General features: G+C 52.0%; 1 protein-coding gene across 2 annotated transcripts in view; it reads right to left on the bottom strand.

The window, feature by feature from the left end:
* Positions 1 to 13,083, bottom strand: part of Smad6 (SMAD family member 6) — a 74,144-nt gene extending 61,061 nt beyond the window's left edge. The window contains exons 1-3 of one of the 2 annotated variants that reach the window (XM_076848653.2): positions 11,278 to 13,083; positions 4,813 to 4,950; positions 3,274 to 3,330 (exon numbers count right to left, since the gene is read on the bottom strand). In XM_076848653.2, the coding sequence (XP_076704768.1) occupies positions 3,274 to 3,330; positions 4,813 to 4,950; positions 11,278 to 12,091 (1,009 nt within the window). In that variant the 5' untranslated portion in view covers positions 12,092 to 13,083. The remainder of the gene's footprint in view (positions 1 to 3,273; positions 3,331 to 4,812; positions 4,951 to 11,277) is intronic. The other variant, XM_076848654.2, reaches the window with a different exon arrangement.
* Positions 13,084 to 18,578: the final 5,495 nt, after the last annotated feature.

Here is an 18,578-nt window from a genome sequence, read left to right as displayed (position 1 = left end):
TCTCTTGAACACTGAGCTGCTACCTTGACAAACTGATGCCTTTTGGGACAACTAGACTTGAGAAGTTTTTCCTGGGTCGGGGCCTCTGCTACCAGTGACTGGGTGTTGTCCCCATTAAAGGACAGGCCTGTCCAGGAGTTGGGAGGCATGTCCCAGGAACCTGCAGCATTTTCATTTTCCGCTGACCCAGCACAACCTGGATCTGGCTCTGCTGGCCCCACCTGGCCCCACCTGGCCCAGGAGAGCCACTCGGGGGCCAGGGGTTCCTGGGACAAAACCATTAGCCTAGGCCTGAGCTAGCTAGAATTCCATTCGATCTTGCAGGAATTTTTCGCTTTTACCACATGGCTTGGGGAGCGGGAAGATGAAACATTAACCAATTTGGCCTTTTTTTGTTGTTGTTTCCCACTTGCCAGATGCTGACTGAGTACTCTGGGTTTTATTTTGTTTTCTTGGTTTCATGTGATCACAGAGGCTTAGAAGTGAACTGACTTTTTGTTTATGAAAAAGCAACAATGCAAGGAAGAGAAAATAATACAAAAAAAAACACATCAGACTATTTATCAGGGAACAAAAAAGTTATCTGCTAGTAGAAGTATTAGGAGGAAAATAAATGCCCTTGGAAAATCATTTAAAAAAAAACAAAGAAAAACAAGAAACAGAAAAAAAAAATACCTCAATGCCTAAGTGGGAACTGCTTAAAGGACTTTTAGCACCTAATGTTCCCAAGTGCTCGGTGGCTTTGCTGCCACTTTACATCTGAAGTAGCACCACCATGGCCTGAGCCCTAGCCTGTCCTGACCGACACACAGAGAAGTTTCCAGAGGAATTGGAAAGGCAGGTGCCTTCCACCTTTCACAGCTACCAAGTCCCAATCATACCCTCACCAAACCCTCTCATCTAGTGTTTCCAATGAGGGCCTCTAAGGTGGGCAGCCATGTCACAGGGGCTGTTAAATAAAGGATGCTCCCGAACTCCAACACGGCCCAAGCCCAAGGAGGGGCTCTGGGCAGAACCTGGAGCCCCAGCTTCAAGTCTCCCCCAAAACCAGTGAATAATTGGCAATATCAGGGTCACCACCTTTTTTTCTTTTAAGGGCCAGAGAATACATATCTTCAACTTGGCCGGGTGCGGTGGTGGCATACACCTGTAATCCCAACAGCTGGGGAGGCTGAGGCAGGAGAATCGCAAGTTCAAAGCCAGCCTCAGCAACTTAGTGAGATCCTGTCTCAAAAATAAAAAGTGCTGGGGATGTGGCTTAGTAGTTAAGCGCGCCCGGCTTCAATTTTCAATCCCTGGTACCAAATATGTGTGTGTGTGTGTGTGTGTGTGTGTGTGTGTGTATGTGTGTGTGTATGTTTTTTTAACTTTACAAGCTCTACAGCCTGTTACAGCTACTCAACTCCACCACAAGTGGAAAAGAGCGCACGTGGCTGTGTTCCTGTGAAACTTTCCTTTTGGACACTAAAATCTGCATTTAATATAAATTTTCATGAGCCAGGAAATATTCTTCTTCTTTTTAAATCTTTTTTAGTGGTTGATGATCTTTTTTATTATTATTATTTATGTATTTATATGTGGTGCTGAGAACCGAACCCAGTGCCTCATACCACCAGGCAGGTGCACTCCCGCTGAACCCCAGCCCCAGCCCCTATTCTTCTTCTTTTGATATGTTTTTTTAACCATTTAAAAAATAAAAACCATTCTTAGTCATATAAAAAAAAGGCAATGGGCTGAGCTCTAACAGCCCCCAACAAGTCACCTCCTCCATCTGGGCCTCAGTTGTCCCATTTGTAAAATAATGGGGACACTTGTATGTTTCCAAATGCTCCCTCGACAGGGCTGGGCGATGTCCTGGCTTTTGCTGTTTTATCCTGGGCTCCTGACCACAGTCCCTCGGGGCAGTGGTCTGGGCGGTTAAACCAGGTGACACACTCACTACAAACTTTTGAGGCATGTTTTTTTGTTGTTGTTGTTGTTTTGTTCCTTCTAACGGGACCAGTGGTCTTCTAAGCAACTAGTGCACAAACGATGACACTGAGACGAGCCTATGACACTCTGGACCTGAATGGGGACTGCTCTGGGGTTGGGCCTGAGCCCTGTTGCCCCTTGGCGGGGAGACCTGCCCCCTCACTCGCCCCTCTCCTCATCATCCTGCCAGGTGAATGTGCCAGGTCCCTGAAGAACTACATAAGGTCCCCATCCACAGGATGATCCTGCTTCTGGAACAAGGACCGAAACACGCAGTGGGGAAGCCACCACGGTGCACCTGGATCTGCACGCCCTCCAAGGCAGCCTCTGCCCTTCATGCCAGAGGTCAAGCTTCTGAGGGCACCTTGTGGGCACTTCCGACCTCACAAGGAGGGGGTTGGGGGGAAAACTGGGGTGAGTCCCTGAGAGGCTGTGACATAAAGAAGTGACCTCCCAGATGGTGGTGACACATACCACTAGGAAGATACCTTTACCAAAAGCAAAACAAAACCCACTCTTTGCCGTCACTTGGGAATGCTTTAGTCATCTGGCTTCGAAAGCCAGCGTCCTCCAAAAACCGCCTGGGTCACAGAGTAGCTCTCTCCTGACAGTTAAGGCCAAACTACGGCACCCGACACCGGAGCCTGCAGGGTCCAGCGCTCCCACTGTGTTCTCTGAGTCCCACTGGAGACAGCCAAGAGGGCCAGGCAACAAGCGAGATCTACTTTTAAAATGACAGGCATCCACCCCAGTAGATAGGCTAACGGTTTAGCCTTAAGGTTTTCAGAAATCATGTTCTGGCTCTGAGGGGAATTATCTAAAACGACACTGCCACCGTCACTAAGCTCACCTAGGGGACAGCCCCGTCAGGGCCTTTTGTGCCAATACACATTCATCCCACCCATTCCCGATGTCCAGGTGAACATCGTGGCCGGTGGGGAGGCATACAGCTCCTCTCAAAAAGGACTTCATGTCCAACTTATCTGTCACCCTCCTGGTTAATACACACCACAGCAGAACAGCCCCGGCAGGGGGAGGGAGAGAGAGGACAAGAAACCCAGAAATTCCAATCCACCTCCAACGACAGGCTGAAGTCAGAACTCATTCATCTCCGACAGGCCCATGTTTAAAGGTCACAGAAAGGTTAATGATGAGCCCTGGAATTTCAAGATGTAAACAGCCGGCTGCAGAAGTTGGGTCGGCTTTGGCCCAAGGGTGGGAGTGTTCCTAAAACTTCATCCCATTTCAGAGGACCCCAGCCAGCCACCAACCCTCCTCTCCAGGGCTGGGGGGCACACTTACCCAGTGGCTTGTACTCGTCTTGAGGAGACAGCCGAGAGTAGGGAGGGGGCGGTGATTCTGAAAGACAGGAGACAACATGTCACTGCTGAGGCTGGGGGGTCACACCTGGAGCTCTGCTTGTGGCTCATTATTCGTTTCCTCAGTCCTCAGGAAGCCCTCCATGTCCCTCACCATCTCTACTGTCCAAATCTACTGGATGAGTTAAGGCCACAGGCTTGGGGTGCAGAAAGACCTGGGCTCCATCCCTACTCTGACACCTACGGCTGTGTGAGCTCAGGCCAGTTACCTCACCTCTCTGAGTCTGTTTCCTCAGCTATAAAATGGGGATAATAATCATAGAGACTTCCCAATTTTGCCGGGAGGGCAAAAGAAGATGATGTATATAAAATGTTTAGCACAGCTTTTGGCACTGTAGAAAAACACCTCCATAAATACTACCTATTATTATCATACAAGAGAAACATGGGTGCAGGGGAAGTCAGAGATAGAAGTGACAGATAAAATACAGGATGCTCAGTTACATTTGAATTTGAGGTAAACATGACATAGTATTTTAGTATAAGTATATCCCTTGCAATATTGGGGATGTACTTATACTACAATGTTGCTTATGTGAAATTCAAATTTCACTGGGCATCCTGCATTTTACTGGCTAAATTTGGCAAGCCTCGTCAGAGCTGAGGGTGAATCCCAAGGCCCAGACATGAAATCTGTTTCCAAATGAGCTGTGTAAGAACTGACATTCCTGGGTGTAGGGAGGAGGACCCCAGGGCTGGCTGTGGCCCAGGAAGCCAAACCTAGCTCAGGCAGCTCAACGGGAGGCCTCAAAACATTGCTTCCAGCTCTTGGCCTCAGTCTCCTGCTCTGGAAGGGAAAGGCATGGGTGGGACTCGGCTTCCCAGCTCAGATCCTGGGTTCCTTATTGTCTATGGTGTTTCCTTTGGGTTTCCTTTCATTTGCCTAAAATAATCCTCCTTAAAAACAGATACTTTGCCTTCAGAAGAATTTCTTAACCTCTTGCATTATGGGGAAGTAACAATTTGCTAAACTAAGTAACAATCTGCATGAATGAAATGACCCTTCATTTTCAGTAAATGAAACTCAACACCATCAAATCGCAAACGAAGGCAAACTCCGCCGTAATAAAGGGGTAATAACTATTATTAGGCGGGTATCAGGAATGACACAGGGGTAATAAGTGTTTTCGCAATTATAATGGGACACAATTAGTCCTAGGAGCATTTCTTGGGCTCCACACACCCAGTGAGGCTTCACCTCTTCTCCACCCTGGCCTTTCCAGCCAGAAGTTGCCTCTACACAGTGGAGGCTCAGGGGCCTAGACCAGGGACTCTCTGTGAATGGGGGTTAGCGAGAAGGAAGGGCGAATCATGGAGTAGCCCATCTGCTCCAGCAAAACAGTTTGCACAGAGCGGTTAATCCTGCTTGCTGGGCACCTATTTGTATTTAATCCTTCCTCAAAAATAAAAATAAATAATTAGATGGCATTAATATCCCTGTTTTACAGATGAGGAAACTGACCTGCCCATGCCCCCCAGCCAATCACGGTGGAGGTGGGATTTGTGCCCAGGCCAGACTCTGCTCCACTGCTCCATGAGCCAGGGAATGAGGCAGCGCCGGGTCTCACAGCCCTGGTCCCTGCTGGGGCCAGCACACCACCTGCACAGAAAGTGCTCACGTAATATTTGAGGACAAAAGCATCAGTGATGGGGATATGGTGAAGTTGGGCACATCTTGGATAAAGGTGTGGAGAGACAGAAGCTGAGGGCCAAGGCCGGGTGGGCCCACAAGAGATCCCAAACAAGATTCACCGAGAGGGGCTATCTGCTTTCCACAAGAGCCACCTACTGCATTGGTCCACAGGCCCATAGGACAGTCCTGAGCGAGGGCCAGCCTCTTAGGACAAGAGTATGTCACAGGAAGGGCTGGAGCGCCACAGGGAAAATGGGACTGAGGCCAGCGCTCCCACTATACAGAGGAGACAGGCCAGGCCAGTGGAGGTTCCTCCCTGGGGACCTGGTTGTGGAGCCAGAACCAGAGCCAAGTCTCTGACCTCCAGCCTCACGACCTTTTCACTACCCCACACATTTATCAGGAAGCCTGTGGTTCCTACATTAGGGTTACTTGGTAAAAATCTGGTTGGCTGAGGCCCAGTAACACATGACATGGAGCTCAGGACATCTGTCCCACCCCCCACCTCATCCCCACCCCATCCCCAAAGCAATGGAGGCGGCGGCAGGTATGGTCAAGCCATTGTTCCTAATCCCAGCACCTCTTGCAGGGATTATTTATCAAAAGGTGGAAGGCAGGACAGAATCCTGAAGTCCCCCTGCAGAAGCCGCCTAGGCCTTGAGCTTTGACACCACCCAGGGACACACCTGAGTTGTGGGTTTCTAAAACCATCGATGAGACAGAAAGAAAATCTATGAACCTGAAACGAAGACATGCCAGCTAGAAAAAGACAGAAGAGCTCTCAGGAGGAACTTCACTAGGCCCTTGCTGGCTCCGGCAAAGCAGTGTGCACAGATTGTTTACCAGCTCTAGTGGAGACTGGGACCCAGAACATCAGAGACGAAAGGGGCCTACCTAGGGGCCCACCACGCCCAACTCTTGTTTTTCTGTTCTTTGATTTTTGTTTTTCTCAGTATTGGATATTAAACCTGGGGTCTTGAGCATGCTAGGCAAGTACTTGACCACTGAGCTACATCCCCAGCTTTTCATTTTTTTTTTTTTTTTATTTTTTTCATTTTGAGACAGAGTCTTGGTAAGTTGCCCAGGATGACCTTGAATTTGTGAGCCTCCTGTGTAGTGGGATTACAGGTGTGCACCACTGAGCCTGTCTACTCAATTCCATTTAACTGATAGGACACTTGATGTCCAGCCAGGAAAATGACCTACCCAAGGCCACACATGAAGGTAACTGCAGCTGCTATTCTACTTTGACGAAAAAAGGGGGAAGCCAGTTGGAAACCAATGCCAGATAATTCTTTTTAATATTTTTGAAATATAATTCACAGATCATGAGATTCAACCTTTTAAAGTATACGGATTAGTGGTTTTTAGTATATTCACAGAGTTGTGTGACTATCACCACAATATAATTATAGGATGGTTTTATTATTGCAAAAAGAAACTGTCCCCATTAGCAGTGACTTCCTATACCCCAGTCCCAAGCTCTAAGCAAGCACTGACTAGTCTCTACAAATACCTATTCTGGAAGTTTCATACAAATGCAATCATGCAGTTTGTAGTCTTTTGTGTGTGGCTTCTTTCACTCAGCATAATGCTCCAAGGTTCACCTATGTTGCACCATGTATTAGTATTTCACTCTTTTTTATAGCTGAATGATACTCCACTATGTAGATGTACCACATTTTGTTTATCCATTCATCAGCTAATGGACATTTGGGTTGTTTCCCCATTTTGCCATTAAGAAAAATGTGCTGGGGCTGGGGATGTGGCTCAAGCGGTAGCGTGCTCGCCTGGCATGCGTGTGGCCTGGGTTCAATCCTCAGCACCACATACAAAGATGTTGTGTCCGCCGAGAACTAAAAAATAAATATTAAAAAAATTCTCTCTCTCTCTCTTAAAAAAAAAAGAAAGAAAGAAAAATGTGCTATATACAATTCTAGATCATTCTTAACTGCCACTCCCATTCCACTTCCATGGAGCCAGGCCCCACCCCCTGAATCTGTAAGAATGGGGCTCCAGGACACTGTCTCAGGCAGGTAAGGTGGACCCTCTGGTGGGACACTTGAGAGGTGAGACAAAGGATCAGGAAGAGATCCTGTGAGTCATAGGCCCTCGGTCTATTGCCCTCTTAGAAGAGATCCTAAAACTTGCGAAAGGTGTGATTTTAAAATGATTTATATGCTCTAAACCTGAACAGAACTTCTAGTGCCCTGAAGGCCCCTCTGAAAGAAATGGACCTAATAGAAAAAGAGAAAGGCTTCAGAAACTCCAATCCCTGCAGACACCTCGCCTGAGGCATTCACTTCAGGAATCTCCTGCAACTTCCTTCAGAAGGGAGAGCAGTCAGCCAGGGGCCGAGGGCACCGAAGTTGGTGCTCAGCTCAGCCCAGCTCAGCCCAGACAGGCCTCTGGATAGCCCCTAGGGGGTACTTAGCCTTCTGGGATCTAGACCTACATTTGAAGCCAGAGGAAAGTTCACAGCCTCTCCCTGCACCTGGCAAAGCTGCAGTTTGGGACGTTACCTTCTTTACAGCTCAGCATCTTGCTTAGGAAAGGATTCACATAGCTCCTTGGCCTTGAATTTTTCCCCCTCCCACGGGGTGGCTGAGAACCTGCAGGGGGCTTCCCAGGCGCCTTTCCCCTCCTCCCCCAGAACCTGGAGGCTCAACCCCAAGCCCCAGGATGGGAGACACAGAAAAGGAGCTCCTGGCACTTTAAGGCCGGCTGAGCCTAATTGCCCAGATTCCCCCGCAGCCAGATAAACAGCGCGGCCGGCTGGCGCCAGCAAGAGGCAAACTGCACATTATCACCCCTTCCTCACCTCCAGGAGGAGCGAGGAGCAGACGGGCAGGCCTAGGGGCCGCGAGCCGGGCGGGGCGGGGGCCTGGAAGCCCAACTTGAAATTGATCTCATTTCAAAGGGATAATGCCAGGCCAAATAAAAGGAAAACTTTCTAGCCCGTTCTAATTCCTCAGCCCTGGCCTGGGAACCCTGTGTTTTCCTAGGCGGCCTCCTCCAGTCGTTTAGAAGTACTCTCTCACTCTGTCTCTTTCCCGGGCACAATTTGGATAATAGTAATTTACTGAATATAATTACAGAAAGAAAAAAAAAAAAGTGGTGAAGCAAAGAGCAGGAGATTTACTCCAAAGTTAATGGATACTTTCAGGAGAAAGGAGCTCTATAAACACAGGTCAGAGCTGTGATTAAAGTATTTCTCCACATTTCCGTCCACATAGGCACCCACCGGGCTCAGCGCGCTGCCTTAGCCCTGAGCAGAAAGGCTGGCAGGAAGGAGGCTGAGCTGGGGCCTGACTTCCCAGGGGCCACGCAGTGCCCAGCACAGAGCCTGGCAAACAGGGTGCGCCCTCCACCCAAGACCCCAGTTTCTGAGACAAGCACAGGGGCCAGGGCAAGTGGAGGGGAGGAAGGCCTGTGCACCCATCAGACCTCAGGGGCTCTGTCCAGCCCCCAACTCTACAGATGGGAAAATAGGCCTTGAGAGGGAAATCTGCCTCAAAGCAAGTTGATGGACAAGCAGGACTGGCTCTGAACCGCAGGGTCCACACTGCCCAGGAAATGGCCTCCTGTCACTGGGGCTCCTTGTGGGGCTGGCTGGGGTGGGGAGGAACACTGGTGGCTGGTGCCAGGTGGGTGTTCCTCAGCCCTTCCATGCTGGGTGTTCCTGTGTACTTAATCTAGCCATGCGTCTGCTCTGTGTGAGTGTCTGTCTGTCTGTCTGTCCCATGCCCCAGTCCTCCCCCCACCCAAGCTGGAAAGAACAGTCTCCTTATCAGGGCGCGCACGGCTGAGCCCTAGCTATGCGCCCGCCCAGCTTCAGGAGCCAGGCTGGCGGCCAGACAGCAGGGGCGGGGTGGGCAGCAGAGGGCTTCCCCAGTTCTCCGTCCCAGGAAAGGCAAAAGGGTTGACCCAGCGCATCCTGAAGATTCCTCAGGCCATCAGCCTCTCCAGCCTGCCTCCAGTGTGACTGAGTGGGGGCCCCGCAGGCTAGCAGCAAGCAAAGAAGCAGAGGAACAGACTCCGGACACTGCTGCCCCTGCAACAGCGCCTCCTTCTGGGGGGCAGAAGCAAGCCAAGAACCAATGCCCAGTCCAGAATTAGACTTGGGAAATGTTCCTACAGCCACCCCCACTGAACCATAGGGAGACTTTGAGGGGTGGTAACTCATCCAAGGTCAAGTTGCTGGTTACTGGCTGGGCAGAGCCTAGGACCAGAGTCTAGGGTTAAGAACTGTTCTACTGCCGTTTCCAGTTCTCCTTCAACCTTACAACTGTCTACCAAACTCAAACCACAGCCCAGGCCAACTCCTAGTTTAAGGAAAAGGAGTGGGAATGGGACCTGTCTGTTGCCTTCAACTTTTTTTGCTCCTCCCCTTTCTGCCCACCCAACTGAGCTTGCCTGGTCTCTTGGCCCTGCTGGCCAGCTCCTCCTCTGACCCTTCCTACAAGGCTGCTCCAGGTTAGAGGTGTGGAGCTCCTGAAGGCAGATTCTACATGTATGAACACACCTACAGCACTGCTAGTGGTTCAGACCATTGATCCTGCCCCGGCCCCCTTTGCTTCTTCCCCTCTTCCCATCTCTCCCTCCTCCCCAGGATTATTTCTTGAAGGCGTAGATCCTACTCACATTTCTACTTCACCAGTTGCAGCACCCAGCATGGTGCCTGGCACAGAGTAAATGCTCAACAAACATTTGCCAGCACAATGACATGGTGAAAGATAAAGTACCTGCAAGGGCCTATGAGAAGAGTGGAGTGGACCCCACCATCCATCTCCTACTAGAAAAATAATCAGGAACAAGACCATCATATATGGGCCCCGTTTTTCAAAGACAGGGAGGAGACAGGAATAACTGAAGGGAGAAAGCCTCTTCCAGGGGAAGCTGTTGAAAAGAGTGGCCAGGCATAGGAAGCTCAGTGTAGACCCCAACTCAGGGTCTGCCCAAGGCAGTGTGGAGTGACCATTCGGAGAACAGGTCTCTCCACCCCCCACCCCTCTCTCTCTCTCTCACACATACACACACACACACACACACACACACACACATCCATCAATGTCCTCTATTCAGGAATCACCACTGAGCGGAAACTTCCTTTCCCTTCCAGCAACTACCCCCACTCAACCCCGAAAACCACACATATAAGACACCTAGGACAAATCCAGGCTCCCACCTTCCCCTTCCACACTGAGTCGGGAGTTCTGTGATCTGACCATCTCTGTGCCCCCAGGCTGGTGCTGACTCTTTCCCAGGAGGTCAGAATGGAAGAACTCCCAGGGCCAACAGCCTGAATTCTACTGGCCCCATTCTTGCAAAACCCCCAATGCCACCTAATGGATTTACACACATACACACACACACACACACACACACACACCCCAATGAAGGTTCCCTACAGTGCAGAGTCAGAGCAAGGGGATGGCAAGCTCCCTGCCTTCCAGAGCTCTGCCCCTCCTCACTTCTGCTCCAGCATCCAGGGGCTGCCCAGGTAAGGAAGGCTGGAGATGCTGTGTACAGGGGAAATCCCAAGAGGAGAACAAAGGAGGGGAGTGTAGTTCTTGGAGGTAACTTAATAGCTGGCTTCCTCACCTAGTCTCAGAAGCCTCAGGACCCTCAACTCTAGAGGAAAGAGGAGCACAAGAGAATGAGAATGGTGATGATGGAGAACCCTGGCATTTGACACCCAAGGGATGCTGGGAATGAAAGAGGAGTAACCCTACAAAAGCTTTGCTGCAAAGTGTACTAAAGAATAAGTGGAACATTTTATGAATACTTTCCACTCTAGCCATAGTTTGTATATACCAAATTTCACAACTTATGGGTACCTTCACAGAAGTATAGCCTGGGTATAGGCATGTGCATGCGCGTACAAATGCTGGAAGCCTGGGTACCCAATGGGAGTAAATTCTGATATTGGGTGGTGGGAAGAATGACATCCATTTTTTGGAGGGGGCTCTCTTTGGTCTGCCTTCCTCTCTCACTGAAGCTGAAGCTGCACAGAGAAAACTCCAACTTGTACCCATTATATGGGTAGCCATTGCTGGAACCTTAAAATGAAGTTGCCATTTGATTTGTGCACTCAGACATTCACTCTCTGGCTCTCCTTTTCACTCCCCTCAGCCAGGTTAGGCGCCTCTCCTGGAAGCTTTCACGCTCAGGGGCACTGGGTGAGCGCCAGCCGCTGTGCCCGCCCGCCCCAGTAGCACAGAGAGGAGGCCAGAGGAGGGTGCAGGGAGGGGGAAGGCAAGGCTCCCACTTGGCCCCGCGAGGCACGCTCACCTGGCCCGCAGAGCCGGCTGAAGTGGTAGGGGTTGCAACACACGGTGGGGCCGTCGGCGGCGGCGGCGAAGCTGTGGCAACCGCACAGGGGCTTCAGCTCCACGGCGTGCTGCAGGTCAGGCCAGCGGAAGAGGCGGCCGAGCAGCAGCTGCGGCGGCGCGGGCTGACCGCCCAGGCGGAGGTCGGCGCGCGGCACCAGCACGCAGCCGCCCGGCACGCCGCCGCGGGACTCCACCGCCTCCAGCAGCGTGTCCAGCGAGCGCTCCTTGAGCCGCTTCAGCAGCGAGTACGTGACTGTCTTCAGTTCCTGCTCGAGCAGCAGCAGGCGCGAGCGGGCTTCGCGACTCCGCCCGCCGCCCGCCGGCTCCAGGGCCGCCCGGGCCAGGGGGTCGCCAGCGTCCCGGGGCGCGCCAGCGGCGTCCCGCTCCGAGAAGAGACAGCAGGTCACTGTCTCGCAGTCACTCTCGGGCAGCCAGCCCGGGCCTCCCGGTTCCGCCACATCCAGCAGGGAGCCCCCGGCGCCGGCCCCCGGCTCCGACATGGGTCTCGGGGGGCCCCCTGCGCGCCGGCGCCTCCCCGCACTCTGGGCGCCTCGCTGTCCCACCGCGTCCCGGGGCCGCCGTGGGACTACCGGGCGGACTTCGGAACGGCCACAGCCTCCGCCCTCTCGTGCCCGCGGGGCCGGCTCAGCTTGGCTGCCCAAGCTCCCATCCTCGTCACCGCCGCCGCCGCTGCCGCCGCCTTCCTCCCGATCGGGGACCACACGACTTCGCCAAAGTCGCCGCACCAGCCCCGAGCGTTTGGACCTGAACATACGATATCCTTTGGCGCCAGGGGTGGGAGGGAGGCGGTCTCCGGTTACCAGGGGTCCGTTCCCTCAGCGAGGCGCCGGCTGCGCGGGCCGCAGCCCCACATGAAGCTCCGCCGCGGAGCGCCGTGCAGACCGCGCACAGCCTGTCGTCGAAGGGGCACAGCAGGGCTGCAACATGAGGGAGCTCGCCCGGGCTGGACAGCCGGGAACAAGCGCGCGCCGAGCCGCAGTCCGCGCTTGGCCAGCGGCTACATGGATCTCGGCGGCCGGCCTAACTCCAGCCCCCGCGCTTTAGGGGGGCTGCAGGCAGCGCGCAGTTAGAAAGACCCTGCATGGGCCGGCGAGCCTTCAAAAGTTGCGCGGCTCGTCCATGAGCACAAAGCGCTCGCGTCGAACCCCCAAATGTGTCTGGAAAGCCCTGCCTTTAAAACCCAAGCGCGTAACTACATGGGCTTTTCCTGCAGGATCCGAAAGGTAGGCTTGTTGATACCCTCAACTCCCTGCAAAAAAGAAAGAAGGGGTGGGGGGAAGGAAGGAAAGAAAGAAAAATCCCAAACAAAATCCAAATCCCTGGATTTGCATGCATGAAAGGCCAACTCCGTCTCAGGTCCCAGGAGCTAGATGCACTTGGAGCGAGTTTCTCCTGAACGCGGGTGTCAACACATGAGTGGAAGCTGTAAAAATCCCAAAGAGCTGCTGGGAATCCTTAATTAAAAACGCAATCCACCGAGGCAGAGGTCGCAGCCCGCCCCACGCTGCGCTCGGACGCTTGGGGCGCCGCGGCTGCCGAGGTCGCCCCCCCTCCCCCCTCCACAAAAGTGCCTCCCGGTGGCCCCGCGGTCCCTGCGAGGTTTGGCGAGGCAGCGCCCGGCAGCTCTTTCTCTCGGCTCGGCTCCCTCGCTCGCTCCCCCGCTCGGCTCTCTCTCTCTTTTTTGTTCTCCTCAAACGCACACTGAGGGCCCCCGGAGGAGCGCCGCGGAGTCATTGGCTGCCTCCCATCATATGCCAGTCTAGACACTTTGGCGGCTCCGCGGCGCTGATTGTTGCGCAAACAAGGTTTCAAGTTTCTTAACTCTTAAAGGAGAACACGTCCCATTGCAGGGCCCGAGGCTCCGAGGGGCTGGCTCCCGGGGCGGGCCGAGCCCCGGCCCCCGCCCCACTCCCGCCCCAGCACCTCCGCCCCTGGCCTGACAGCGCCCGCGGCTTGCTCTCCAGCTATCGGTGCGCCCGGGCACGGATACCGGGGAATACACGGACACACAGAGGGGTACACAAACCATTCGTGGGTGCGTGAGGTCTCGACGAACCCACCAAGACTCTAGCGCAAACGGGGCATTTTGCCTCTCTCTGGTTTATGCACAAGCTTACAAACCCACACTGCACTTTAGAGTCAGTTCAAACCCCTATCCGAATGCACGATATTAAAAATGGGTGTGCATGTGTGCCTTCCTGCCCTGCATCTCTGGGGAGTTGAAGGCGGTTATGTTGGGGTATCGGGGTTTTCCGTGAAGATGCCAAGGTTCCATACTCCCGGAGCAGAGTCGGGTATTGCTCTGCTGGGCCAAACCCGGGGCGTGGGACGCTAAGCGCAAGGGGGCTCCAGGCAGGCACGAGCGAGGTAGGGACTTGGAGAGGGTGGGGTAGAGGCAAGGAGTGTTATCCTCCATGGCTCCTCTAAGTCGCCACTGCCCTCCTTCCGAGAGAGGCGGGCCGCCTGCCGTCCCCGGACCCCTCGAGACTGGGTGCTCCCTACTGGCTTTTCCCGCATTTATTCTCTGCCCCTCGGAAAGGGGCGTGGGTAGGGGGTCGTGTTTTCCCCAGCAATGTTTCACCGTAAGAATGCAGGTGAGTTAGGGATGGGACTGAGGGCGCGGAGGCAGACTGCGGACGCCTGGCGCGGGAAGGGTTAAGGCCGCTCCTGCCCTGGAGCCGGCGCGGCGGGGTACCTCCTCGGGCGCGCTAGCTCGTCCGAGGGTGGCAAAAGTTCAAGCTTGTAAAGTCGGGATTGGTCCCGCGCGGAGGGGAAAAAAGGCCTGGTTCCCCCTCCCCCTCCCGGGCGTGGCGCCGATTGGCCGGACCGCGGGTCCGGCACCGCCCTCTCTCCGGCGCGCGGCGGCCCCACCCCCGGCGCGGCGCCCCGCCCCTTTCCGGGCAGGAGCGGGGGCCCTGCGCTGAATGAAAGAAATTCCGCTACTCTCATTGGCCCGGGGCTGGGCGCCATTCCCCCGCGGGGCCGCAGGGGCGCCGGCGCGCGGGTCTCCCTCGGGTGCCACGCTGGGGGATGGCGTAGTGAATGTGTGGCGGTACGACCCCGGTCCCGTCCCCGGGTCTCGGTGTGCTCTGGCGGGGAGGGCGGGATTCTCTGGAAAGGCTCAGAACCATTGCTGAACCTTACCTGGAGCCAGGTACTAGGCACACCGTTTTCTCTAGTAGAGGCTATTACTCTCCTGAATGAAGAATCGGAACTGAGAAACGCCCCACCCATCCCGTACTACTTTGATCAAATCGAAAATAGCTGCCCTGACCCTCAGTTTTTGTTGAAAAATGCGGGTTACGATGCAAGCCCTGCGTGCTTCACAGAACCATGGAGATCATAGGTAATAGTATTAGTGCTTGCGAAATGCACGAATCGCAAGTAAACAGCAAACATCCCAAATGCAATGTGACCCGCATCCCAGAAGTGCATTCCAGAAGCCCATTTAGTGGCCCCTCCATCACTCTTCCCCCCTTGGAAAATTACTACATCTTAAAATACAAAGAGAAACAAAATGTATTTTCTTTTATGAAGTTATTTGCTTCTTTGGTAGTGGATTACAAAAATAACACATGCTTATTGGATCTTTACTATGCAAGGCATTTTTCCAAGGATTACCAGGAATTAGTCTCATAACTCACACAATCCTAACGAGTATATATGTACAGATAAGGAAACTGAGGCACAGGAGCTTGACCATTTCGTTTGTCATTGAAATAAGGATAGTGATGAGTGTGTTAATGTGCTCAAATCAGAAGGGCATACACCAGCATATGCATCACCCCAACAGCTGGAAGTGATGTGGGGAGGGGAGGGTGAGCACTTGCGCTTATGGGCAACAATTTTCAGAATATGGTCCACCTATATTACACCTACTGAATCAACATGTCTTAGGGAAAGACCCCAGCTCCCTTTTCAAAACTAGGGATGGGGATGGTTGGAACCACCAGTTTATACATCAGGGCATTAGTACACAAAGCCTTGCACAAAATAACCACACAAGTTTCTAATTAGTGGCAGCAGCAGAATTTGAACCCATCCATTTTGACTGGGGAAGAGTTGTGCTGTGATAGGAAATAAAGGGGTTGGGACTGCCAGAAGGGGAGGGTTAGGTGCAGGTAGCCAGCAGGGCCTCCCTTCAGGGCACAGCTAGATCTGTGGCCACAAATGTTGGCCACAAATGTTTGGTTCATATCCTGGGGCAAAAATGTGAGCTGTGGCTCCTTTCTCCCATTTCCACCCTCTGTACTTTCCTGAGGCACAATGGCATCCCTTCCTGCAGAACTCCTGGGGAGCACTCTGAGAAATGTTTGTGCCTGTGTTTCCACAGCCTCAAGCCCAGGAGACACTGAAGCAGTGGCCTGCCTGGGAAGACAATCTTCGTTTCTGGGCACTAACTTAGCAAAATTTGGCCTCAGTTTTTGCCACTGGGAGATGTGGCATTGTGGATGGGGTAGAGAAAGATGCCACCTGAAAAACAACTGAAAGCAAAATCTGGTCGGCCTGAGTTCAGTGCCCACCCTCAATACCTCCCTTAACTCTATAAGCCTTGGGGCTCACCTCAGTAAATTGGGAGTGGGAATCATGCTAGAGATGGCTGCCAGAATTAAATGAGAGAGGATCCAGAATGGGCCTTCATTACAGGAAAACTGCATCTGAATGGACGCAGTATCAGGAAGGGAAGGTCAGTGACAGTCCCTTGAATTTCATGCAGCCTGGTGCCTGGCTTGCACTGTGGCCACTAGAGGGTGTGTGCCGCTGGGCCCAGCAGGGCTGGTCATAGGGCTACAGCCTAAGCACACCTACCACCCTCCACTCCTACTGGAGAGAAAAAAACTCCAATTCCCTGGGGACATAAGGAAAGGAGAGGATAGGAGCAGGGTAGGGTCCCAGCTGCGCATCCTCAGGGCTCTGCAGCCAGTTTACTCACAAAGTAACTCCCTAAGAAGTAACTGACCCCTCTGATTTGAATCCCCCCCACTCGGTCTTCAAAGTACTCTGTGCACAAAAAGTACCCTAGAGCATGTCCCACAGCTCATAACCATACACCTCGTGATCTGTTCCCCCCATCCTCTGGAAAGTAAGCCCCACTAGGGCAAAGATGGCAATGCTGCAGTTACAGCTCACCACAGCAGTGTGTAGGGAGGGGAGTCAGAAACAGGCCACTTGATGTCATTCTGGCTGTGCCACTAAAGAGGCTAACTCACACAAGAGAGCACCTGCTGTTTTCAGGGTCCCTAGCACTACACCTGTCACGTAATAGATACTCCGTTAAGTACCTGTGGAGAAGTCGGTTGAAATTCCCTCACTTCATGGAGCTCCATGCTTCTCCCTTGTGCCAAGCATCTATAGGCACTGCCTCCCCCAGTCCTCCCAAATAATACAGCGAAGTCTCATTCTTCCTGGACTCTTTTTTTTTTGTTTGTTTGTTTAGAGAAAATACAGAAGTGATTTGTTTCTGATCACATAGCCAGTAAGTAACAGAGTTGAGACTTGAACCCAAGGCTCTTCAGACAAGTGCACATCTTAACACTCAGACCTAGAAAAGAAAACTGGTTTTTTGCCCTTGGGAAGTTTCTACACTAGCTGGAAGGGCATGAAAGAGCAGAAATTGTGCAAGGCAGAGCTTGCTTGTGGGTTGTGGGAAGAGGGCAGGATCTAGGGGCCACTGCTTACAGAGACATCACAAAGAAAGCCAGGGTCATCCCCCACCATGATCACATATGAATGGACAAGGAGACTGACTCATCATAACCCATTTCACAGAAGACTGATGGATAATCAGGGTCCCACCTGTTAATTCAGCTCTAGGCTCAAATTTTATAGACAACCATAGGGCTAACTGGCTAAGTGGCAGTGTTCACCCCTTTGGAAGGCAAATCTATAGGTCACTATGACCCTAAAAGGGACAGTTGGGGTACCCTTGGGCAGTGGTTGACAATAATTCCAAAACTCTAATAAATGCTATGGACCCTCTTTCCTTTAAAAAATGCACAGTCACATTAATTAAAATTTGTGTTCATTCAATTATTGAGCTCCTTCTGTGTACCCAGCACTCCTCTATAGGAAGGGAACCTATAGGAAGCAAAGCACAATTCCTAAGCTCAAAAAGTCTATTGGGAAGAGAAACAGACCAGAACAAAATGGTCAGGGTGGATAGTGTAGTGGAAGATAAAAGTGCCAAGGTCAAAAATAAACCATATATTGACATTTATTTAAATCTTTTAAATCGATTCACAACTTTTGTTTAGCCTAGTCCTAAACTCTATTATCCACAAAGGCACAAATGTTCCAATTACATTTATAATTTTAAAATAAATATGTCATACTTACCTGGCAGGGGAGATACCATGATCAAGAAGCTGGCTCTCATAATCCCAGCACTTGGGAGGCTAGGGCAGGGGGATCATATGTTCAAAGCCAGCCTCAGCAACTTAGCAAGGCCCTAAGCAACTCAGCGAGACACTGTTCCTAAATAAAATATAAAAAAAAGGGCTGGCAATGTGGCTAAGTGGTTAAGTGCCCCTATATTCAGTCCCAGGTACCAAAATAATAACAAGAAAGAAGGAGGAGGAGGAGGAGCAGCAGCAGCAGTAGCAAACAACAGCTGGCTCTCTAGGGCAAGACTGTGCCAGTGCACTTCACGGCTGTGCTGATCCCTGTGGTTTATCCATAGTCAGGAAACTCAACTACCTAAAATTTGTGGTAGTAGGGGGCTGCATTTGTGCTTTCCCCTGACAAAATAAATAAAAAGAAGAAGAAGAAGAAATAAGTAAATATGTAAATCTGTTTATGTATTAAATAGATAAGTCTATTTACCTGTGCATCACCTGAAATCATGCTGGGGCTCGGCAGTTAGACATGGGAACACTGGTCTAACCAGTTCCTAACTTCACCCTCTTTTATGCTTTCTTGTTTGCTTGCCTTTTACTACTTTTTCTCAGGCAGGATGATTTTTCCTGGTCCTGTCTCTAAATTATGGGGCACCTCACTATGGCCCTCTGAACAGGTCGCTGGTGTTACTTTAGCCACAAAGGCAACCTGTACAGTCATGGGCAGTACAGGGTCATGGTTGAGAATTTGGGCCACAGGATCCAGCAGAACTGGGCTGCAAAACTGTTTGTCTAACTCTTAGCTGTGTGACCTTGGGTGACTTCCTTCACCTCCTGCAGCAACCCACAGTAGGGACACTAGTATTGGTCCCAGGTGATACACTGGAGATGCGTTTTCTGAGTC

Source organism: Callospermophilus lateralis, chromosome 3 (genome assembly GCF_048772815.1).
Source record: "Callospermophilus lateralis isolate mCalLat2 chromosome 3, mCalLat2.hap1, whole genome shotgun sequence".
In the NCBI taxonomy this organism is placed as follows: domain Eukaryota; kingdom Metazoa; phylum Chordata; class Mammalia; order Rodentia; family Sciuridae; genus Callospermophilus; species Callospermophilus lateralis.
This window is presented reverse-complemented; position numbering and strand designations above follow the sequence as displayed.